The sequence below is a fragment of the Daphnia pulex genome, chromosome 10 (assembly GCF_021134715.1).
Source record: "Daphnia pulex isolate KAP4 chromosome 10, ASM2113471v1".
Classification (NCBI taxonomy): Eukaryota; Metazoa; Arthropoda; class Branchiopoda; order Diplostraca; family Daphniidae; genus Daphnia; species Daphnia pulex.
In genome coordinates, this window is record NC_060026.1 from 16,197,055 (window position 1) to 16,219,017 (window position 21,963).

The following is a 21,963-nucleotide window of genomic DNA, read 5'->3' on the forward strand; positions in this document are numbered from 1 at the left end:
AGATTTTTAAACATTTTTTACTGAATTTCGACCCCCTCCCTCCCCCCTGTAGGTACTAGGTTGACCCTACTGACGTACCGTCTAAAATTGACGAAGACCTTGTCGTAACATGCTGGCGCTCCAGCTGAGACCAGGGGCATTTAGGAGCGGCGCAATTTGTGACGGTCTTAACATTCACTCTGCCGACGCATAAAGTTACGCGTCTTTTGTAGGAAATAACTCAATGGGAATTTTCTTTTTAAGTTCAAGTTTCTAGATTGACAGACAGGAGCGCCACTCGTTCGCTGTCATAAAACTTTTTTAACTTTTTTTTATTCCACACCACATAAGTGAAATAACTGAAATCTTATTTTTTAATTTAAAAATTTCTCATATTCCTTCTAATAATCTTATGTTTAAGAAATAAGAAATGATCAAATTTGTGTCCAAAATGGCCCAATCAGCGTACAGCGTTTTAAAGATGCTCTACGCTGATTGGCCATTTTGGACACAAAATTTGATGGCAACGCAGGATTTTAGACTGCTCCATACCTCATCCGGTTTCTGTGAAACAAATGAAAGCCGATAACCGCTGCGGTATTTCTGTCTGCAAGCAACTGCGTCAATCTCGTTGGACGCCTCAGTTGTCAGTTCATGCTCAGTTATCAGAGGGGCGACGCCATTACTCAGGATGAGATTTACGGGTACCAAATTATTTCAACAAAACAATAATTTCATTGTTGAATGCTCATTTTATCGTTTTTTTTTCTTAATTTTTATTTTAGTGCATTTGAGAAGAGAAAATCTCAGTCTAGGGGAAATTGAGGCAAGTAACTTGTACACACCCATAAAACCTTTGAAAAACGCCAGTTGCCGGAAATCTATCGTCATTGTTTGACGAGAATTTTCTCTTAATCAATACTTTTGCTGTTATTTTACAGGTCCGGGTGTGAAGAATGAATTGTTATGAGGAAACTGGTTAATTGGAGAGGCGGTTTCTCAAACTTAGGATAGGTTTTCTAAATCGGTATAATGGAAAGGTAAATCCATCGTTCAATTATTTTCTTGCATTATAATCTGCTTTTAGACTGGTATACTTATAGTAATTATTCTTATAGTATAGTATAATAACTTAAAGGAGTTCTTTTTTCAATAGTTAATGTGTCACACTGTCATATCTTAACACAATCTTGTTCATCATAATAATTTTCACAAAGGGAATTTAAACCATTGAGTTAGGCTGGACAAAGTAAACTTTCACAGTTCACATTGACATGAACAAAGTAACCCAGCTAATATTACTTCATTTTAATGTTAGATTTGGCTGTGATTGTCGGAAATTATTGTATAGTTATGAGTTATTTTAATGAGTTCTCAAATTATTAATTTCTGTTGCAAACAGTGACATTGATTTCTTTTTTTTTAAAGATGATCCTCCATGGCGATTCTCCATGCTTATCTGCTAATGCCGACCTTGTGTAACTGGATCGACTACCTCGCCCTAATTAATACCATCCTCAACCTTGAACTTGCACCTACCCTTGCTACTCTTCTTCACAGTCCAGATTTTCCCTTTAATAAAATGCCGTTCGTCCATCAGTGTTATGTCAGTCTACCTTCTTCAGTTGGTCGAGTGGGTAGTTAAACAGAGCTCACTCGACCAATTGCAGATAGTAGACTTAAGCCTTTAGTTCTTTTACATTTGGCTCTGTAGTTGATGAAGTGCAGACGTTTACAAATGACTTCATTTGATCAACTATTAGTTATATTTGTAAAAGAACTAGTTATTCGGTAGATGAATGATGACACTGGCTCTCGTTTCCTCCCGAGTCATGATCGAGCTTTGGGATTAAATTATTGGGTACCTATGGGGAAAACTAAGGGATACTTATAACTGGGGACTACTTCTGCATTCTTATGAAGTATTATGTTTAAAAACATGAATTGTGTATAATCCATGCCGGGTCTAGTTCTAAAGTACCGGAAAAATCAGTTTATCAAGCTTTACTTGAACATTCAGGTCGTGTTTGTGAAAAAATGAGCCTACCATTCAATTGGATGGATAAATTATTGACACTGGCTCTCGTTTCCTTCAAGTCATGTCCGAGCTTTGGGGTTAAGTTTGGGTTGTAAGGCTCGTTTCAGACCTTACGACCGTTAATACGAGTAAAAATAATGAAGTTGGACTTTCCATCTAAAACAATGAAAAATAAGTTGTAGATGAGGCCAGGGAAACAGTAGGGAAGTGGGTTTGAAATAAATCACTGCATTTCATGCAGAGAGTATTTGCCAAGGGGTCATTGGAGGAAATGGAATTGTTAACAGTATTTCCAACAACTGCATCTACTGTGAAAGATGAAATTCATTCATTCTTGTGAAGGATGACGCTTTGAAGTACACTAAACACTGAAAAAAATAGTACAAGCATACACTCACAAGAGACCACAGAGAATAGTTAAGAGGAGTTTAACAGAGCGGTGAGTCCGGAGAAGACTCCTGTTTTTTGAGATATTGGAATTGATGAATAAACCGTGTTGTGATGTTCCAGATCGAATTTTAACCTATTCTTCCTGAAGCAGTCGCCAGAAACGATTCGCCACCTTCTTCCAGTTCTTCCTCCATTGTTGTTTTTGCCTTTCCGGGCTCCCTTCGTCTTCTTCTAAGTCGTCGACCTCTTGGGACAGCAAGACCTTGATCTTGCCATCTTCGCTTTCGGGCTGTGGTAGGCACGAAACTGAACACTCCTCTCCAAATAGAAATTGGGGGTGTGTCCAAATTTCGACTCGATTGGAGTCGTTGTAGCCAATAATGGCTGGGATTTTCCGTACCTTCGCTTGGACCTCGAGAAGGACTAATTTCCCTTCCCGACGTCGCACCGATTTGGTCCTTTCCACCATTGTATTCCAAAAAAATAAAAAAAAACAAATTGGTGCAATTAGAACAAATTACAATCAATATCAGTCGCCAAGGTGAAGCCGGCCTATATCTGGAAACTCCAGGTCCTCTTCGGCAAAGATTATGCCCTCGGGGAAGAAAACATCAAATCCCGACTCGCAGAACCACAAAAAACGAGCCGACGGGATATCGAAAAGTTTCCGATACCTAGCATAACCAGGATATCGCCTAAAAAATAACAAGGAGAAGCAAATAAAACAAATGGATAAGTTAATCAACAATAAAAAACAGCCACAGCAGCAAACTTGACAAGAAAAATAATGGAAAAACAAAACTTACGCAAATAGACGCTCGCGCGCGTCCGGAGGAACAAAGTCTCGACGGAATTCCTGCAGCATTAAAAACTGCCAGCTCGCTAACGGCTGCTGCAGTAACCAATCAAATCGCAGACGATCACTAACAGACAAATGAATGTCGTCTGGGATATAGAAATATCGCAGCGCGAGTTCGAGAGCGTGTTGTTGTGAAGGCTCCATTTCGAATATTAAAACCGAACTGGAGCGACAGCCACCATTTCGACACAAAATACAAAGAAGATTAATAACATGATTGAGGTGTTGATACATAATGTCTAATAGAGCGTCAAGCAGGTGCGAGTTGCTTGGCCTCTACCAGAAGTGAAGTGGGTGGGGCGAGTTGTTACAGTCTCAATACCATAAGTAATGTAAATAAGATGTCAATGGAATTGTTTTTTAGTACTTACGGTTCGTGAATACATCCCGAGCCCTTTTCAATTTTAGAGCCTGGAATTCATATTTATAATATAAATCCAAGCTGTCTCGCAGGTACTGCTGGATCAGTACCTCCCGCTGGGCGTTGTACTCCCCTTCACTTTGTAACATAATTGGTGAGGCGTACATGTTTTGGAAGTGTTGGGGTGGATAATAACACGGAGGGGATGGTGATGGAATCCTCTCCATTGGGGCCGAATCTGGTTGTTCCTTTGTCGGCGGCTGTGGTGTTTGATGATTTATGGGCGGAGCGGCTAAAGGGACTGCACTGGGGATGTCTGGGTTTACCTCCGTGGTATCGCTTCGTATGTCGTCCTTGTCGTCCTCGTCGTCGCTGAGTGTGAGGTCGACGATGAGGGTTTGCTGGTTGGTCTGCTCGGTATGCTGGTCCGTCGCGACGTTTTCTTTGTTCGAATCTTCTTCGGCTTCTGCAACGTCATCCGGTTCTTGGACAGGCTCGTCGTCTTCCGTCTCCTCTCCCCGTTCTTCTTTACTGTCAGCGGCCTATTCCTTTATCGGTTCAATCACAAATCCTACCGATTGTTCGATGCCCGGTAGATAGCGGGGATCTGTTGTGATTTCCACTTTTTCTTCGTTGTCGGAGATGATTTTTGGTCAATGGAACATTGTTTGGATCGGGGGAAGGTGCTCTAGGGCCTTGCTGTTGGTTTAAAGGATTTTGTATAGGAGCGGTCGGTGGTGTTGGAGGAGTCGGATGAGTCGGAGTCATGTTTGGGGGTTGAGTGATTTGTGCTGTCTGTTGTGCTAACTGTTGTTGTAACGTGGCTATATCTAAGTTTAATCCTTTGTTAATTTGCCTTAAAGAATCTACTGATATCTCTTTAGTGGCGACGTCTTGTTGTAATTTTGTTAATTGGGTAGTTAATTGTACGTTCTGGTCGCTTAGATCCGTCAAGTTAGCTAAGTTATCGTTGATAATCTTATTTAACTCTGCGTTCAATTGAGGCGTTGGCATTACACCATCCGAAGCAACTTAAGTATCAAGGCTGAAAGCGCCTGCCTTGTCATAAAAGGCTGACGGCTTTCACCTTGAGAGGCAGGGCTCCCGCCTCGCTACACCGCAATCATTTCATCGGGCACCTGGGCCGTCCATAAATTACGTAACGGTATTTTTGGCATTTTTTGAAACCCCCCCCTCCCTTATGCATCAAAGTGTAACAAAAGTACGAACCCTCCCCCCTTAAAAATACGTAACAATTTTCTAACCCCCCTTTTTCAAATTTAAATGCAATTTTTTCTAATAAAAATTCAAAGAAATCTTTAAAATTTTTATCTGTATTTAAAAACCACTTTTACACAGTGTTATCGACTACAAAATGATGCATCTTTAATATTACAAAGGAAGATCATTATTCATTCGTCAAATTTCAGATAATTACTATTTAATATGTTGATTTTTTACCGCTAGATGGCATTTGTAAAAGCCAAAATTGTACGTAACACGGCGCAAAACCCCTCCCCTCCCCATAGTAACAAACCGCAACATTTTAGTCAACCCTCTCTCCCCCCCTCCCCCGCCCAAACCCGTTACGTAATTTATGGATGGCCCCTGATAGGCTGATAGATAGTATAGTTAGTTTGTATGGCCATGGCTGATTGGTTGCCACTGGATACAGTTTGCCATCTAGTAGAGGAATTTCGTACTGCTTTATCGAATCATGCTTGACTGTCGTCGTCTGCTTACCGGGATTTCAGAATTCAGACTTTCGTGTTTCAGTATGTTGGCGAATGGTCGTTTTGGACTCTTGGTAAAAGAAGTAGAGAAGTTAAAACAAAAACTTATCACTGTTTTATGGAATATTTTTTATTTAGACTGGGAAAAGTAGAGAGCACAGAGACCAACAACTTCATTTCATTGTTCAAGGTTAAATTCTGTTGGTTTTGGGCACAACCGCACAATGCGATGTGCAAAACAATGTGCACCAACAGATTTTTGAGGAAAGTGTTTGTGTTGGATGTTAATGAGGAAACTGATGGCTTATAACATCAGTCATTACCTTGAATTCCTAATTACTGTAAAAATAAGATAATTTTTGCATATCCACACTCCACAGCTTCGTGAAAATTGGTTTGTCGTACTTGTTGTTCATTCCTTTTGTTTCTCTAAAAATTGTTACAAAATTTATCTTTCAATAATTTATAGATTAAAGGGCCACTAAACAAAGAATACATCACATGTTCAGTGTGCAAGTATTCCAAAACAGGACAGTGAACTTGGCCAACTCGACAAGGAGTATGCTTTAGTTTTATTCAATCTCAAGGTCACATTATGTTACTGCATTTATCTTCATTAGTCTTTTATTTTCAAACTTTTACTGTACAGAGCTAAAGCCATATTTTTGTAGGTCTCAACATCATCCCAGATTTACCCATTCTAACTGAATGACGTTCAAAAGCCAATGATACTAGGCATCAAGGCGTTGGTGTCAGCAGTTAAGGTAAACCAAGAGAAATATAAATCAACCATACATTCTAAATTTCATGATTCTTTAACAACATTTGTGTCTTCGCCAGCTTGGGGTGAGTATCCATGATGGCAAAATATAGCTGTAGCCATGATGATTGACTTATTCAACATACAAGGATCCTGCGCTAAATGATACGCATATTTCATTACTGTTCATCATATGGTGAGTGATACTGATTCGGGTAACGACTACTGCTCACAAAAAGTTTATTAATTCAATTATGTTCCTTTTATACCGAAGCGGAAGGCGATCGAATCGTTGAATGGAGTAAGCGGCAATCGACGAAGGATTTCCTTTCATGGTAATTTGCCTGTTTTTTTCTCGATTATAGGAACTTTTAGATTTTAGATGGCAATGCACGTATCAAATTATTAACAGATTATTGCTTGACCAAGGAATTTGATTATGGGCGTATCTTGAAAATTATTATGGAAGTGGATAGGATGAAGTCATTAAGAAAATGAATTAACGGAAATTCAGTTTCAACTGAAGGACGAAAGTATGCTCAACCCAACTTGAATTATTATTGATAGCAGTTGAGGCACTGTTGCTATGAGGTACGTGCGTCACTATGGCTTCTGTGCAACATGTGTGTTCGATTAGATCATCCACAGGTTTTTTATTTATTTTTTATTTCGATTCACTTTATCTAGCTTTTTATTTCAAAAACACAAAGCGCCTTTGCGTGCTTGTACAGTAAACTGTGCGCGCGATACAGATCTCCGATGGTATCTACATCAACTTGCGTGTGGAAAACACTTGCTTGTTACTGAAGGGGAGCAAATAAAATTTCGTTTCCCATCGTTTTCTGTTTCCAACCGGATCTCTTGTTACATAACAAACTGGGCTACAGAGTATCTGCATTTCGTTTAGTCCCTGAGCTTTTTTTTTAAATATTGTTGTTTTTTTATCATAGCATGTGTTCATAAAAGCTGCTCAGCGACATAGCTGGTTAGTCCCAATGTCCCAACGCATCCTTCTGTTTTTGAAACGAACGTTTCCTATCGCAACAATCTTCATCGCATGTTTACAGAGACCCTGCGCCATGTCCCTTCACAATGTATAAAGAAACGGTTCAATAATCCCAAAACGAAACGACATGTGCAGTGTTGACAACGGGTGACAATATTTAAAAAAAATTGTTTATACCTAACCATATCATCAGAACAACTGTGAGAAAATTTAGTATATAAAAAGCTCGTTTTGTTAACGTGATCATCAGTTGAGAGCCATCGCTATTACTTGACACTCGTCCCGCTCAACAAGATACGTCGCCCACGATGCACTTCACTTTATCGGTAATAGAAATTTAAATATTTCCTGTTTTGTATTTGTGAGTACATTGTAGAACATAGCCGTTTAAACAATTGTTGTATTTTTGTTCCAATTTTATAGGCCCTCAGTGTGTTTGTTCTCATTGGGTTCGTGAATTCCAATTCACTTCCAAATCTATTTCAACGTAACAGTGGTAAGTGATACACATTACATGCTAAGTTTGATGTAAACAGCCAAGGGTCTTTTAAATTGTTATGTCGAGTAATTAAAAATGCGTTGTGATAATATGAATTCATTTTGATTTCGAGAAGCTGATCAGCCGACCATTTCAATCGTCGGTGGAGTCCCTGCAGCCGCCGGTGAATTTCCTTATTTGGTAAGGCAATTTAATTTTAATCCATTTTAATCATTTAATGAATCTCAGTTTAAGACTCGGTTCTTCACATTCAAATTGCTTATTTCTTTTCCTCAGGCTGTTTTGAGTTTGGGCCAATACCTTTGTGGTGGATCCCTGATTGGAAAGTCCCACATCCTGACAGCGGCTCATTGCGTCGAAAGGTAAAATCTAGCAAGGCTTTATTGTAATATCAGTACAATTTATAATTTTTCTCTGCTACAATTATTTTTGTGTGACCAGTTTTACTGCCGCTGACGTGAGCACATTCTTTGCGGACATCAACACGTTGTCAATCAACGGCGGCGGAACCGGCGCTGTCTTTAGGGGAGTGAAGAAATTCATCATTCATCCCTCATACAATTCCAACACACAAGTAAGCAGTTTACTAGTGGCTAACTGGCTACCATTTAAATTGCTTTTAGATTAGTGCAGTGCACTAATCATTTGAACTAAACTCCCTTCTGTCCACCCTACTTAACAGCATGTAACAAAACAATTCGATTTAACTATTACAGGATAACGATGTCGCTATGCTGATATTGAATTCACCAGTTACAACTGTCAAATTTGTTGCGCTACCGTCCGACAACGCAACAACTCTTGCCCCAACCACTATAAAAACAACAACAACGTTGAAGTCTAACGTTACAACTCCCAAACTCACTACTACAACTCCTAAACCCACAACAACGACTAAACCAACCACAGCCAAATCTGTGACGACGGCCAAAGCAACGGTATCCACCACCAAAATGCCGTGCTCGTGTACGTGTGCACCAACTACCACACGCGTAGTCGCCAACGGGAAAACCACCAAAAAACCTGCACTTCTAAGAGCTTTCAGTACTTATGCGAACCAGTTGGCCACCATCGCCGGATGGGGAACAACATCTTCAGGTAAATATTGTTTAGGCTATTGAAATGTTTGACGTGTCTGATCGTGATTACGTTGGGATAAAAAGGAGGAAGCCTTTCGAACGTGCTGCTGAAAGCAAACGTCACTATTCAAGACAATACAGTTTGCGCTAAACAATACGGAAATTTCGTTGGCGCTGACATGTTGTGCGCCTCTGCACCTGGTAAAGATACCTGCCAGGTAAATTATCAATTTTGTCCAGAAAATTTACGTTTTCCCTCCTTTGTTTTCTAAGTTAATTTTAATTTCCATTCTGAATGATTAACCATAGGGTGACAGCGGTGGCCCGATCCTTGTTAACGGAGTTCAAGTTGGCATCACCTCCTTCGGCAATGGCTGTGCTGATCCTAAATATGCTGGTGTCTACACCAGAGTCTCGAATTACGTTAGCTGGATTCAGACCACCATGGCCAATAATCCATGAAAATAATTGGCTATTGACACTTTCCTTATATTCGTGTTGGACAACTGAACGGTTAACCGATCCTACTATCGGTCCATCGGTTACCCAATGTTATTGAATTTCATATGTTACGGGATTTTTTATTACTGCCTGGGAATAAAATAAAGCATAATACATTTTATTGGTCAAATAATAACGTTATGTTTTAAAAATGTATTTCTTTATCTCAGTCTCCACTCATTCCTTTATTGTGTTGCTATTTTAACCTTTTAAAAAGTGTTATGCTTGAACAGCTTGTTTATGCATTTTCTAAAAAAGCAACAAACAGACCATCCTCGTCCTACCACATACGAATTGAAGTATCTATCCTGACGTCACGACTAAGCACACGTTAAACGGTTAAAGGTTCCATTGCATCCTCAAGAATAACTCGACGGCTTAGATATCCCTATAAGCTAGACCTCATTGAAAGAATGTCTCGTCTTTTCCAACTAATTCTGGCGTCGTGGCCGCCACAACAGCTAGTAATAAGGTTCCAGTCTATCGGAAATTGAAAAAGAACGACCACGACAACGACACTAGAAGAAACTAAGCGCTTTAGACAATTGCATTTGAATTTGATGTGATTTGAATTTCAGAAAATCGCAGCCGTTGTGTCGCAGCGCCTCTACTGGTCTGACGATGCACCAGAACTGCTGGTATACCAGCGACTCTGGCGGCCTAATGATGCATTAGTCATTTCTCTGTTGTTCGATCAGCAAGAACTGTGTGAGTCCTACATCCTGATTCCTGATACGTATTAGACGGTTACAATGGTCCATTGAAAATGAAAGGTTAATGCCAACTCAATATAGTGTTAAATTGAAGTTTCATCCATTGAAAAGTTGTAGTGAGTATTTACCAATTACGTACGATTAAGGCAAGTTTTCTTTTGTATCATGTTTTTCGATTCTGCCCAATCGTAGGATCTGTGATATCCATGAGTGTCCATCCCCCAACACGTGGTTGAAACAAAGCAGTTTTCTAAATCTTTGAAACAGCCCAGTACTCCCTAGATAAAGAATTGATAGACTCTGAAGAGGAGATGATTCAACAACTTATCATGTCCAATTTACTACTGAAGCACCAGGTAATAGAAACAATTTAATCTCATTCTGAATCCATAGGTAATGAACATATTATTGAATTGTATAGATGCAGAAACACAAAGTAGAAGAATTTTGTCTCACCGTCGGTGAAGTTGATGCTAGTTGTCTGCAAGCTTCTTTTGTTTCTTGTTTGATGTCAAGGAATGCAGATTCATAGCTGGACTTTCAAATCGTCACTCACACTTGAGGTAATTTTACAAATGACTCTTGTGACTATAGTTTGAGAGTTCATTAAATTTATTCTTAGTAGAAGTTTGTGATTCTCGTGTGCATCACTCTACTGATGTCTTTTTCACAGATCGAAAACCATATTGAAAATAAATCACCCATCCATCCCACGATGCCACAACCCAACCTGCTGCAGCCAGCGACGAAAGAAAAACCGAAACTGTCGTTGGACAGGGTACGACGTACGAGTCCAATTTTTCTGTCGGCTGTTACCTACACTGCAATGCTGGCTTAGCAATCAACGGCTGGAAAACGTCAGCTTCAATGGTCAACATGTTCTTATCTAGTCCAAGACGGGCAATTCACCAACCTCAACATCAACCATTGATGCAGTAGATTTTGACACCGAAAGGCACATAATATCATGTGCAGATCCTGCAAGGTGACTCTCTTACCCTCATCTAGCTACCATTCAAAACCTCTTGCGGCTTAGATGCTGGTTCTTGTCAATCAACCAGAGGGCAACAACAAACCTGAACATTAATTACCTTCGTTGTTCGGACCTTAATGTTTGGCGCAACTGCATATTCCACCGTCTTCCACGGTGGAGGTTGCTACCACCATCGTCACTCCGATTTTTATGTAAGAAGAATGTATTCTACATCATTTCTTGTTTTAATTTTAAGAATTTGTTTTCACATTTTTAGGGAAATTGTTACGGCTTCTCCTCTTCTGCTGTCGTTGTTTCGACACTCGCTGTAACTACAACTGCTGGCACTGACAAGCAGGTAAATCTGATATTCCCGATTATGTTTTACAAGCTCCCCACAATTTATTGAATGGAGGACATTTTCATCCAGATCCCTTGAGTTATTGAACCTCCTGGCGCGTCGTTGTCCTACACAATTATCAACATTGGAATGCCGTGGCCGCTCGATGAGCTAAGGTAACGTCATCAGTCAGGGTGTTTTGAATAATCGATTTGAGTTGCTTAAGAAGGAAATTCTGCGCAAACGTGCCTTGCTGATCTTAGTACTGCAATTGCCTTCGCCAATTCGACAAGCTCCTGTTGCATGCAGTTTCTTAAGCGAAAGCTGCCTTGAAGAAAGTTGTCTTTTCCACTTATTAGATTCCTCCTTAGTCCTTGTCTCGGATTAGTTTATTTTTTGGCCAGTAGATTGAAGGAGAAGCCTACCTCGTAAAAATATCTAGGCTTGTTTGTCCAGTAGTCACGTTCGTGAAAGTCATATCATTTAATCAACATACCCATCTGATTTGCGCTTCCTCGTTCATGCAGTTATCAAGTACCAGAGACACAACAAGAGAACTTGTGTCTACGCTGACAGTTTCAAAGAAGTAGAGAAATTTTTGAAAACTTGTAAACGATCTCCGTTCTCTGCTTTGATTTTGCTTTGCGTTTCTCGTTGGGAAATGAGACTCCCTTGAGTATAAATCCCGATTTTTAGAGTTCAGTATTTTGCGATATCGTAAACAGCTAATATTTTAAAAAATCCATCGTCACCATTTTCTTCAGCTTATTGTGACAACTTTACCTTCTCTCTTTTGGTAAATTGAATAGTTGTAAAAATGGGTAAACTAGTTTGAGTGAAGGATGAGAAACATTCTTTTAATTGTTTATTAGTTCTCATTAATAGTAAAATCAAGTGTCTTCAAATTGTATTGTTCATTTTACCTGGAAATAACAAGTTTCTTTTATTCTATTTACTTTATTAAGGTTCTTGACTGGAATGGTGTGGAGTACCAGTGGTGAAGCCGGACAAGAAAACGAGATTGCTTTGAAAGATTTTTTTCCAATGTCAGTTTAATAAGCTAAATTTCTAGAAAATGTTGTTTACTATGGAAGTAAGTGAAGTAGAAAGGACAAGGGAAATTCTTCATGGGATAAGGGAAAGTTCATTGACAGAATAGTAAAAAATTTGCACAATGAAAGAATTTTTTGGTGAAGATAAACTTTGAGTTAAAATTTATTGGGGATAGATCATGTGCACATGATACTTTGCAGCTAAATTCATTTTGGTAATGTAATATTTACTTTTTGCGTGAATTTTGACTCTTACCTTAAATTGAATAATTACCTTAAATTGAATAATTGATGAAACTTAACAAACCTGGGAGGGTGTGACTGTTAGTATCTTCTTATTTTTATTGGTATAGATGAAGGGGAAGAAAAAGGCAAAGTGTAAATACGACAGAAGTTATTCAATGTTATCAGGATATCAGTGACCCATGATATTATAACTAATATTGTAAAATTAATAAACTATTATAAAATGATATATGGAATTATGTTTTATTTGTCCCACCTCCACCCACAATTCCACCACGTTATAACACACATACAACATAACATACACACACACAATTAACCCGTTGGCTGCCACGCCATACAACCCGTAGGTTGCTCTCTACTTCTCTACGCGCCATGTCTGAAGGATCCATGACCAAGTGGGACTTGCCATTGCTGACAAGTCCGGGCTGACACGGTGACAGGAGAAGATGGAATGCACAACCTCTAGAATCCATCACCGTGTCGACAAGGGGGAAGTCCCTATGGTGCATTGCCTAACGGGGCCTTTCGGCCAAATCTGGGGCTGGTGCGACTGTCCGACCCCGCGGCATATAAACCACGAGACCGAACAGCGCGGCCCGTGCTACAGAGCTAACATGGGGGAACAAAGACGTGGCAGCCAACGAGTTAACTAACGAAAACATATTACCAACAACAATAAATGATGATCCACGTAGAACATGTTTGATGTCACCCGTGGAGTCACGTCACCACCATTTCGTAAAGATGCTGACGTCTGATCCCATCTGATGTTCACAGTCTGTAGGCCGCATCCTCTAGGTCGTTATCTAAATGGCTAACTCAAGGAGAAACACAAATTAATAACCAAATTTACATTCACCGTATGACAAATGAAGTTACATTGATAACACCAGTCAGCTTTACTAAGCTATCCAGAAGACGAAATGAGTCGAGGGAGGACGAAGACTAGATGACTGCAGCAGCCTTTCCTATGACAGAACATACAAATTATTCATTTAGTTATTTTAGACTTTAATTAAATTTTTCAACATAAAAATCTATAATACTGTCAGAAACTACAGCTGTTATGACAAAAAAAATACAACTTACAGTTGTCTGAAGAAAGAGAGCAATTTTCCTGCCCGTGGCTGTAGGCAGCAGCAGCAGTTTAGAACATATGTTGGTAAGTGCCCTGCCCTGCATCTTTTCACGTGACTTCTTCTAAGTAGCTGTCTGAAGATTACTCATGTCCTACATTATGTTTTCCATAGCTTTTCCTGTGATAGAAAATACAATTCATGACATCAAATAAAAGTTTAAACTTTCTGAAAAAAGAATAATACTTGTCTGTCAATGCTTTATTTGTTGAAAAACATGTTCGGAAAAAACAATGTATGTCCACGCTGGCCGCTGGGTTACTAAGATCAATAGAAATTACCAATAATTTGATGAACATTAACTAAATGTGTGAAGAAGTATTAAGAAATTGTGACTAAGCTTCTATTAGTTTTTACCTGTATTAATTGGATGATGCATTCAGCAGAATGACGATTTTTTATGAAAGAGTTGATGGTGGATTTCATGTAGGCCATTGTTTTCTTTCGCATTCCTTCCTACAGGTTATGACTGATGAGAAATATGAAAGCTGATTCAATGCACATACACCATAAATCAATCGCCAACAATTTGCACATAAATAAACTTGAATTTACCTATGAATTATCGGTAGTTTTCGTGGAAAAATAGGAAAATTTTTGACAACCCGCCATCACAATCCGCCATCACATGAAAAATGAAGACGCGTGCCATCTATTGGACACCTCTGAAACTCGGAAAAGTCCCGTAATTTAATCATGTGTGCTATTCCGAGTCCCGCGTAAGCCAATTACGCCGGATCACGATTGATCAATTAGTCTGGCGGACTGATTCTTAAAAAAGGTGATGCAGCGGTGGGTCAATGTTATGATTAAAGTTGACTCACTGGACCTGCCCGTACAACGCCATGTTCCTGATCTGATATACATCCGATTCATTCGGCAAGACCGGCAAATAAGACAAATGATTGACCGAGAGAAATGTAATTTAAAAATCATTGGAGTTCTATTGTTGGACATGAAAATAACTAAAAAATTATTGGAGTTCTACTGTCGGGCACTGGATTTCTATTGTCGAGTATTCTTAATCATATTTAAAAAAGGAGTTCTTATGTCTTTGGAGTTGTACTGTCGTTGGAGTTCTACTGTCGCATACAAAGACATTTTTAAAAATTATTTAAAATATTGGAGTTCTATGTTCTATTGTCGGTGGAGTTCTACGGTTGCCATGTACCTATTAAATCTAAAATACGAATTACGATCCTTTTCATTAAGGTTTAGTTTTAAATTACCTGTGCTGCAACAGCACCAATACCATACTTGGTCTTTGAATTTCGAATATTAAAACCAAAGTCAACACTCACATTAACACTGCGTCTCATTGCTTGTAAAAAAACAAAAACTTTCAATAGATCGGGTTGCTAATTGATATTAGCAGGACGGGGTCGGTTTTATTTAAGAACGAATTGCCAAATTGAGAAAAATCGTGAACTAAAATGTTCAACCAATCAGTTTTCTTCTTTCACATTAGGTAATGAATTCAGTATTTAAGTAATTGGTTGAAATTAATATTTCTCATATATGGGGAGGAGGTACACATAGTAGAGTACGCCCTTTGTACTATGAGACCCAAATTCATAAACTTACAAGATGTGGAATTTAATGGGCTTGAACCAATGACAATCTCCTCATAAGGCGAGGCTGATAACCACAATGCCATACACTGCTGCAATTCAAACGCATATTTAAGGCCATATTTAAACCATAAAACAAATCCATTGTTTAATGAAATGCATTTGATATTTATTGCTTTACTAATACATTTAGTATATAGTTAGTCCCTACTAAAAAAACTACCTTTCAATATACTGACTGTGTTGGTTGTTTGGCATTAAATATTTCCATTTGGCGTGGGCATGGCTACTGACATAAGGAAACACGAATCGGCATCACGCATCAATTGGTACTCTTCTCCAGCCGGAATCAAAAGACTATCGTCGGATTTGAGGGTAATGTCTTGTCCGTTTAATTTCACAACGGATTCACCTTCCTGTTGAAATGACGTAAAATTTCATTAGAGAATGAATTAAAAATCAATTTTACGATAATTTACCAATTGCCACAACCAAATTTCATGTTGAATCGCTTTAAACTCATCGACTCCTTTGCCATAAATAATGACGTCCGATTTGTATTTGGCGCCATCAAACAAATTCTTCTTGCCATTTTGGTGGATTTCAGTGCCATAAGATTGGAGCCACTCTTTCAAGTTGAAAGGATTTTCCAATTGGAGTTGGCCATCTGGATGAAAATGAGGATTCTCCGGAATCGTTCCCGGTACAGGACGTCCTGTTTTGCATTGCTCCGAGGCGAAAAACTCTTTGATGACTGGAACAAGTTGAACTCCAAGATCGTCGCAATAAAACCACCTCTCAAACAGCGACTCGGTCGAATCGTTTACAAAATACCTACAATAATATTCACTTAAAAATATTAATCCTTCTAGAGAAATATTTTGATTACAGATTTTACCTGAGGCAATCCAATTCTTGTTTCGCTCTTTCTCTCTCGACTACCAACCCGATCGTGTCATCTTTCCTCTGAGGCGAATGCGGAATCTTTCCCGGAAGTAAAAATACCTTACAAAAAATTACAAATACATTAACAGAAAAATAGAAAACATATGAAATAATTTCACTTACTTGCCCTTCTTGAATGGCAACCGTTTTGAAAGCTCCTTGTTCCTGAACAATCAACTCCATCGAACCCTTTTTCATGTAGAATAACTCTTCACCTTCTTCAATATGGAAATCTTTACGCTGATTGGGCCCTCCGACAAAGAAGACTTTCAACTGTTTCTCATGCCTATTAAATAAAATTTGACAGTCAATAAAAAGATGATTTGTAAAAATACTTTGATTTACTCACATGAGTTTGTTGCAAACAGGTGGTAAGAAAGAAGCTTTGTTGTCTTCAATCCATTGATTAATGTTGCACAATTGAATGCTCATTTTGAACAACTTACTGCACACACTCTGCCCGGCTGTGTGCTAAGAAACGACTAAGACGCTTTTCCAAAAACAAAATTTTCCCTTGGCAGAAACGGCGGCCCTGAAAAGGTTTTTCTCCATAAACATCGTCAAGGTTAAGATGAGAAAAATGTATAACGGAACAATAGCCCAAGGACTTTTTGCTTCATCCATGTACGGACACCTTCAAAATGCGCGGGTATTTGAAATTTCTAATGAAAAATAAGATAATTTGTCGATTGGCAAACGTTGTAACGTCGACGTCGACTTATAACCATAGAAATTCGACTGAGTAAGTCATTAGCAGTCATGGGGTTCGGACGTTTTGAAATCGTGATTGAGAATCGCAATGGAATTTTCTATCCAGGACAATCGGTGAATGGAACTGTGCACGTTACCAACAGCAAAGTCGAAAGTCTGAAAGGTAAATTAATTGTTACAAAATTTGTGTCAACATTTTGTCGAATGAAAAATGTCGGTAGGAATTCAAATCGAATGCAGCGGCTTGGCAGAGGTTCGTATTCCCGTGAAAAATGACAAGAACACGGAATTTCGCTGCTCAAATGAACAGTATTTCGATTTCAAGTTCTGCCTCTACAATCCTGGTAAAACATTTGGTCATTTGTTGACAAGTTGAATTGTATTATTCACGTCTTATTAAATATAGGCAACCAGGTTATCGAGCTGAGCGTCGGTCGTCATCAATATCCATTCACTTTTGTTCTACCAACACAAATTCCCCCATCGTTCGAAGGATCTTTTGGGCATATTCGCTACACTATCCGTTCTGTCGCTCAACGTCCGTGGCTCAAACGCGACTACGCATGCCAGACTAGTCTCATCGTCGGTTCCATCGTCGATCTCAATACGTTGCCAGCGGCTGTGGTATGAAAAACATTGACATTTGGATCAAAAGTATAAGTAACATTTCCTCTGTCTCTAGCTACCGGTCAAAAAGATGAAATCAAAAAGACTTGGATGTTTTTGTTGCACCTCTAATCCCATTACAGCGCATGCAAAGATCGAACGTGCTGGATACACTCCGGGAGAGACGATCTTATTGAAAGCAGACACAGATAATGAAAGTGGAATATCCCTTAGAGGTTCTAAAGCGCAATTTATCCAGGTACGCCCTTAGGTTAAAAAAACTATTCGTACATTTTAATTAAAATTTGTCTTAATTTTTGTCAGATTACCAAGTTCATTGCCGCGGGGGAAACGAATTCAGACACCAAAGTCCTACAAGTCTACAGCCATGAACGTTTTACTGAGGCTGACATTATGGAGGCGCAATTCCTTGTTCCTCAACTTCCTCCATCTACCCTACCATTTTGCGGGATTATTGACGTGTCCTACCAAATCCAGGTGATCTCAAAACAGTTAAATACTAAACTGAATAATTTGTATAACCTAAAATTGTTCGTGAACAGTACATCGTCGATCCTGGTGCACTTTCAATTAACTTGACTGTCACACTCGATTTGCTGATTGGTACTGTCCCACTTTACTCTCAAGCTCCTAATTCATCATCGAATCCTCCCCGAATTGGTTTCAATCCCTGGGTAGTTCCAGGAGACGACTGGACTACAAATGCGTCTGCACGTAAGTTTCTCCTGGAAATGTTTCGATTCGTTATCATTTTTATTAATTTTGGCTTACCCCTTTAGCTCCTCCCACTTACGAAGAAAGTGTTCAAGCTGCAGTTCCCCTGAAGCCGGCGGCCAAATGAGTTTCTGTTTAAAATAATTAAATGGTGTGATTTTACATTAGTAAAATTGTAATTTTGCAATAAAAGCATGTTTACAATCAGTCGTGGGACGTTAAAAATCACAATTGTAATAGATAACAAAAAATGCAGTCAGAGGAATCAGGTAACGTATCACTTGTAAGGTAAAAAGTAGCCTTTGTCATTGATCACTAATAAAACCTGTGTCGTCGACATCCTTATGATCCAATTGGAGAAAATCTAAAATGTGCAATCCGGAATAATCCTTGGCTCGACAAGGGATCAAGGCAATCTGATATTCATCCGCACGAACGACCGGACAGATGAGCGGGAAATTCAAATCGGTGGCAGTTAATCGGTAGAGCAACAACGAATCCATGTGGGTGGGATCGAGGGCTGCTCTCAAGTTCCAAACTTCCACTTTACCGGATGAGTTGCAACTCACCCAATACTTGTCCGAGATGATCCTGCGTGCAAAATAATACGGGAATAATCAAGTTAATTTTAGTTACATTTTAGTTAGGGCTATTAAGGTCTTCATACTTCACAAAGACGATTGAATTACTGCTGCTAACACTTCGCAGGCAAGTTCCAGTTTCCAAGTCCCAAAGTCTAAGGAAATAAACAGAACGAATTTAAAGATGAATTATTATGTTCAACAATTAGATTTCTTACTGGATTTCGTAGCGTGAACCAGAGAGAATGAGTCCGTTTCTGCAATCAAACACGCCCATTTCTGAATATGGAATTTGGATGGTTTTGAGGATTTCCATAGATGAAGTGGCTCTTATTTGAATCTGATCATTTTTGGTCTCCGTGTCGCTCAAAAGGAGCAGTACGTTTCTTTCGTTAACCAACAGACGAAGAACTCGCAATTTTTGATCTAATACGATACGATGGACTATTGGGATTTCGTCTGAAGGATTCGTGATCAGTCGAAGAGTGACAAAATCTTGTTCTGTTGGCTGTCAAGAAATTCGGTCATTAAACGGCTTAAAGTAAATTGAATTGATGGAATTACCGATGATAAACAAGAAAGTAACCAATAATTTCCAGGTGAACCGCCGAGACTCAAGCCATTTATAGGAATATAGTGGGAATCGTAATTGGCTAGATCCATCTCGTCGAGTACATGGAGCTATTATGGAAAGGCGAAAATGTTAGAAATTAAATCAGCAAACGATTCTCCATTAAATTACCAGTTCAGTGGTGTGTGTGTCCCATATACAGATAGATCCGCCAAAATATGACGCAACGACGACATGATCATTAAATTGTAAACAGCGAACAGTGTTGCATCCAAGAAGGCGATTGGTCAGCAGCAATGGCTCGAATAACTTTTAAAAATCCAATTAAAGTCAAATTTTAAAACCATTTTCGTAAAGATGCCTACAGCTTTAGTTTCCCAGGTCCATCGATTCCAAATTATGATGCTACCATCGCGTTGTCCCCTGCCAATCCAATGTTTATTCATTTCAAAGTTGAGGCTTCCACGAATCCAAAAAATGCTTTCGATTTCAGGCTGACTGAAATTTGGAAACTCGTATTTGGAATGCTGACCTTTCAGCCAATTTTGTCGTAGTTTCTAAAAAAGAGTATTTCATTAGCTTACAATTTTTACATGGAATTTTGACAAGTTGTAGTTACCGAGACGGAATTTCCTACTTGTTGACAAAGAGCGCGGCAATGCATGTAATCTTTTGGCACATTGGAATCCAGAGACCATTTCATTGTAAGGACCTCTAGCATCTCTTTCCATTCTTCTGACAGCTTTAACTGCAATATTAATCAAACAAAGAGTTTTAAAACAGTTGGCAATTCATTCAAGTCTCTGGATTTTCAAAACATTTAATGGCCAACGACCAAGAATGTTTAAGAAAATCATGTGAATTCCTCAGAATATTTTACAGTCATGACAAGCTGTATTTTTATGTTGGCTATCGCTATAACTTTTTTACTTAAACACAATTTTTAAATTTGTAATGACATTACATTTCTTTCCAGCAGTTTTTTCCATGTTTTCCCGTAGAGTATATTGTTATACCAGAGCGAAGATACTGCTTCAGAATTCTTTAGACTTTCATAATCCAAGTAGTTAAAGATTTCTTCGACCACATCGTTCATCAAACGTTCTAAAAGAAACGAACACGGTCAGATTGCAGCTTCAAACTTAAAAAAATATGTACGTGAATAACGTGATGACAAAACTATTGAACTTACTTGAAAGAGCACTTACGATATCAGACTGATATCTTGATTGGATCTCTTTCGTCATTCTCCATTCAATTAAAAACTATGCTGTTGCATATAAATTATGTCTAACAAATAAAAGACTAGTAAAAAAACCCACGTTTACGGGTAAACACAATTCTACTTTTAAAGAATGCTCGTCTGCTACTCTAACAGCGTTGCCACTTACGACGTGAGGAATACAGCGGTCGACGGTAAATTTTTACTTTTTTATTTCCTTTTTTTAAATGGTTTTAAACTTTTGATTGCTGAACCACAGACCACTGTAGAACTTTAAAGATTGTGACTTAACAATGTGCAATTTCTATTATGGGTTAATAATCTAATATTCATTTATTAATCAGGCATGTACTCTTTGGAAAATCCAAGTTGGCGGATGTTAAGGTGCGGAAACACCTGTAAACTTGAAATGATAACTGAGCTATATAACAAGGGAATTAATTTTTTCTCATCCTGGAGGCCAATTCATCTGTCTGCCTCCCAAAATGTGCAGATGAAGATGGTAAACAGATTGACAACCTTCTTGTCCATTGTTGACAACTGTGATGACAACAAAAGTGAGAATATTTCTAAGAGTAACCTTATTAATTAAAACTACCTAATCTGTAGCCTTTTTCCAGTTTTAGATTGGCTGCTACTTTCTTGGCAACCAACATAAGGTGTCCTAAAAGCTGTGAGAGTAACGAAGAAGACTATACAAACACAGCTTTAATTGGAAACAGAAAAATGATTAAGACCTCTTGATCTTCAACTTCTGCCTTTTCCAACATTGTGATTGGTTTGATGGGGATGACTAGGAAATGCACTGGAGCTTGTGGGCTGACATCATGAAATGCCAGGCACTTGTCATCTCTGTAAATAATCTTGGCGGGGATGGAACCATCAATGATCTTACTAAATATTGTTGGAGTTGTCAAAGCCGGATTATTGGCTGCCCTTTTAGCTAAGTCTACTTCATTGTGGCAATATCGGAGACTGGAATGTTGAATTGCGCATCCAACTTGCTAGATAAGGGAGAAATAAAAATTAGATGGATTCATAATTATCAAAGCTGTTCTTTATTACTGCTGTCAAACTTTGGTTTTTCAACGATAGCCTAAATGATGGATGCTTTAAAAAACTTGAAAAACTTCGTAACATTTTCCTTTTTAGTTGTCCTCTTCACCTCTTATCAGTTGTCACTGCTTGGTCGTCTGCTGGTGTTTACCTTTTTAGGTGCACATAAAAAATCCAAATCAACAAAATTTCTTCAATATTAATTTAAATTTCTGATTTAAAAAAATAGAAATTCATTTTTCAATAGTTATATGACTTATATCATAAAAAAATAAAATTTGGCCGAAAAATTGGCAA

At 38.6% G+C, this 21,963-nt stretch overlaps 5 protein-coding genes and 2 long non-coding RNA genes across 27 annotated transcripts; 3 read left to right on the top strand and 4 right to left on the bottom strand.

The window, feature by feature from the left end:
- Positions 1-915: 915 nt before the first annotated feature.
- On the top strand, positions 916-9,341 carry LOC124205373 (trypsin Blo t 3-like). 21 transcript variants are annotated; one of them, XM_046602786.1, is made up of 17 exons: positions 916-1,019; positions 1,408-5,434; positions 5,499-5,754; positions 5,830-5,947; positions 6,032-6,124; positions 6,201-6,316; positions 6,395-6,455; positions 6,550-6,711; positions 6,808-7,008; positions 7,071-7,452; positions 7,550-7,622; positions 7,741-7,805; positions 7,902-7,987; positions 8,067-8,199; positions 8,342-8,723; positions 8,789-8,922; positions 9,014-9,341. In XM_046602786.1, exons 10-17 carry the CDS (start codon positions 7,435-7,437, stop codon positions 9,164-9,166), a joined length of 1,044 nt encoding a protein of 347 aa, XP_046458742.1. In that variant the 5' UTR covers positions 916-1,019; positions 1,408-5,434; positions 5,499-5,754; positions 5,830-5,947; positions 6,032-6,124; positions 6,201-6,316; positions 6,395-6,455; positions 6,550-6,711; positions 6,808-7,008; positions 7,071-7,434; the 3' UTR covers positions 9,167-9,341. The 21 variants fall into 21 exon arrangements, with proteins under 21 accessions (XP_046458742.1, XP_046458743.1, XP_046458740.1 ...); XM_046602787.1 differs by having other exon boundaries at positions 5,830-5,919; positions 6,533-6,711; XM_046602784.1 differs by having other exon boundaries at positions 5,830-5,919.
- A 699-nt stretch (positions 9,342-10,040) lies between these two features.
- LOC124205375 lies at positions 10,041-12,703 on the top strand. The gene is made up of 7 exons (XR_006879294.1): positions 10,041-10,274; positions 10,340-10,481; positions 10,592-10,696; positions 10,809-11,103; positions 11,169-11,249; positions 11,322-11,407; positions 12,197-12,703. It is a non-coding gene; the product is annotated as an uncharacterized LOC124205375 (long non-coding RNA).
- A 329-nt stretch (positions 12,704-13,032) lies between these two features.
- On the bottom strand, positions 13,033-14,372 carry LOC124204054. The gene is made up of 6 exons (XR_006878727.1): positions 14,224-14,372; positions 14,026-14,137; positions 13,855-13,929; positions 13,622-13,788; positions 13,412-13,500; positions 13,033-13,346 (listed from the first exon to the last, which is right to left on the bottom strand). It is a non-coding gene; the product is annotated as an uncharacterized LOC124204054 (long non-coding RNA).
- A 1,014-nt stretch (positions 14,373-15,386) lies between these two features.
- On the bottom strand, positions 15,387-16,903 carry LOC124204051 (3-hydroxyanthranilate 3,4-dioxygenase-like). Its single transcript, XM_046601061.1, has 5 exons — positions 16,534-16,903; positions 16,308-16,470; positions 16,138-16,244; positions 15,719-16,073; positions 15,387-15,655 (listed from the first exon to the last, which is right to left on the bottom strand). The coding sequence occupies exons 1-5, from the start codon at positions 16,614-16,616 to the stop codon at positions 15,497-15,499; spliced, it is 867 nt and encodes a 288-aa protein (XP_046457017.1). The 5' UTR covers positions 16,617-16,903; the 3' UTR covers positions 15,387-15,496.
- Positions 16,869-18,391, top strand: LOC124204049 (arrestin domain-containing protein 17-like). The gene is made up of 7 exons (XM_046601058.1): positions 16,869-17,058; positions 17,117-17,239; positions 17,302-17,519; positions 17,578-17,760; positions 17,826-17,999; positions 18,065-18,236; positions 18,302-18,391. Exons 1-7 carry the CDS (start codon positions 16,944-16,946, stop codon positions 18,361-18,363), a joined length of 1,047 nt encoding a protein of 348 aa, XP_046457014.1. The 5' UTR covers positions 16,869-16,943; the 3' UTR covers positions 18,364-18,391.
- Positions 18,392-18,393: 2 nt separating this feature from the next.
- Positions 18,394-20,740, bottom strand: LOC124204047 (F-box/WD repeat-containing protein 1A-like). Its single transcript, XM_046601056.1, has 9 exons — positions 20,581-20,740; positions 20,353-20,492; positions 20,008-20,136; positions 19,754-19,945; positions 19,560-19,697; positions 19,382-19,498; positions 19,036-19,325; positions 18,904-18,972; positions 18,394-18,827 (listed from the first exon to the last, which is right to left on the bottom strand). The coding sequence occupies exons 1-9, from the start codon at positions 20,633-20,635 to the stop codon at positions 18,542-18,544; spliced, it is 1,416 nt and encodes a 471-aa protein (XP_046457012.1). The 5' UTR covers positions 20,636-20,740; the 3' UTR covers positions 18,394-18,541.
- Positions 20,741-20,805: 65 nt separating this feature from the next.
- Positions 20,806-21,823, bottom strand: LOC124204053 (adenosine 5'-monophosphoramidase HINT1-like). The gene is made up of 4 exons (XM_046601064.1): positions 21,676-21,823; positions 21,348-21,614; positions 21,209-21,281; positions 20,806-21,150 (listed from the first exon to the last, which is right to left on the bottom strand). The coding sequence occupies exons 1-4, from the start codon at positions 21,748-21,750 to the stop codon at positions 21,059-21,061; spliced, it is 507 nt and encodes a 168-aa protein (XP_046457020.1). The 5' UTR covers positions 21,751-21,823; the 3' UTR covers positions 20,806-21,058.
- Positions 21,824-21,963: the final 140 nt, after the last annotated feature.

Excerpts from the sequence above, each read along its gene's own strand:
- LOC124204049 (XM_046601058.1), top strand. The coding sequence starts at position 16,944 with ATGGGGTTCGGACGTTTTGAAATCGTGATTGAGAATCGCAATGGAATT. Across the intron at positions 17,059-17,116 it reads CAAAGTCGAAAGTCTGAAAG|GAATTCAAATCGAATGCAGC; the intron begins GTAAATTAATTG and ends AAATGTCGGTAG. Across the intron at positions 18,000-18,064 it reads ACGTGTCCTACCAAATCCAG|TACATCGTCGATCCTGGTGC; the intron begins GTGATCTCAAAA and ends GTTCGTGAACAG.
- LOC124205373 (XM_046602774.1), top strand. Across the intron at positions 8,200-8,341 it reads CATACAATTCCAACACACAA|GATAACGATGTCGCTATGCT; the intron begins GTAAGCAGTTTA and ends TAACTATTACAG. Across the intron at positions 8,724-8,788 it reads ATGGGGAACAACATCTTCAG|GAGGAAGCCTTTCGAACGTG; the intron begins GTAAATATTGTT and ends TGGGATAAAAAG.
- LOC124204051 (XM_046601061.1), bottom strand. The coding sequence starts at position 16,616 with ATGAGCATTCAATTGTGCAACATTAATCAATGGATTGAAGACAACAAA. Across the intron at positions 16,245-16,307 it reads TTGCCATTCAAGAAGGGCAA|GTATTTTTACTTCCGGGAAA; the intron begins GTAAGTGAAATT and ends ATTTTTTGTAAG. Across the intron at positions 15,656-15,718 it reads AAATTTGGTTGTGGCAATTG|GAAGGTGAATCCGTTGTGAA; the intron begins GTAAATTATCGT and ends TCATTTCAACAG.
- LOC124204047 (XM_046601056.1), bottom strand. The coding sequence starts at position 20,635 with ATGACGAAAGAGATCCAATCAAGATATCAGTCTGATATCGTAAGTGCT. Across the intron at positions 19,946-20,007 it reads AAGTAGGAAATTCCGTCTCG|AAACTACGACAAAATTGGCT; the intron begins GTAACTACAACT and ends ACTCTTTTTTAG. Across the intron at positions 19,499-19,559 it reads ACACACACACCACTGAACTG|CTCCATGTACTCGACGAGAT; the intron begins GTAATTTAATGG and ends TTTCCATAATAG.
- LOC124204053 (XM_046601064.1), bottom strand. The coding sequence starts at position 21,750 with ATGTTACGAAGTTTTTCAAGTTTTTTAAAGCATCCATCATTTAGGCTA. Across the intron at positions 21,615-21,675 it reads AAAACCAAAGTTTGACAGCA|CAAGTTGGATGCGCAATTCA; the intron begins GTAATAAAGAAC and ends TCCCTTATCTAG. Across the intron at positions 21,282-21,347 it reads CAGAAGTTGAAGATCAAGAG|CTTTTAGGACACCTTATGTT; the intron begins GTCTTAATCATT and ends TTACTCTCACAG.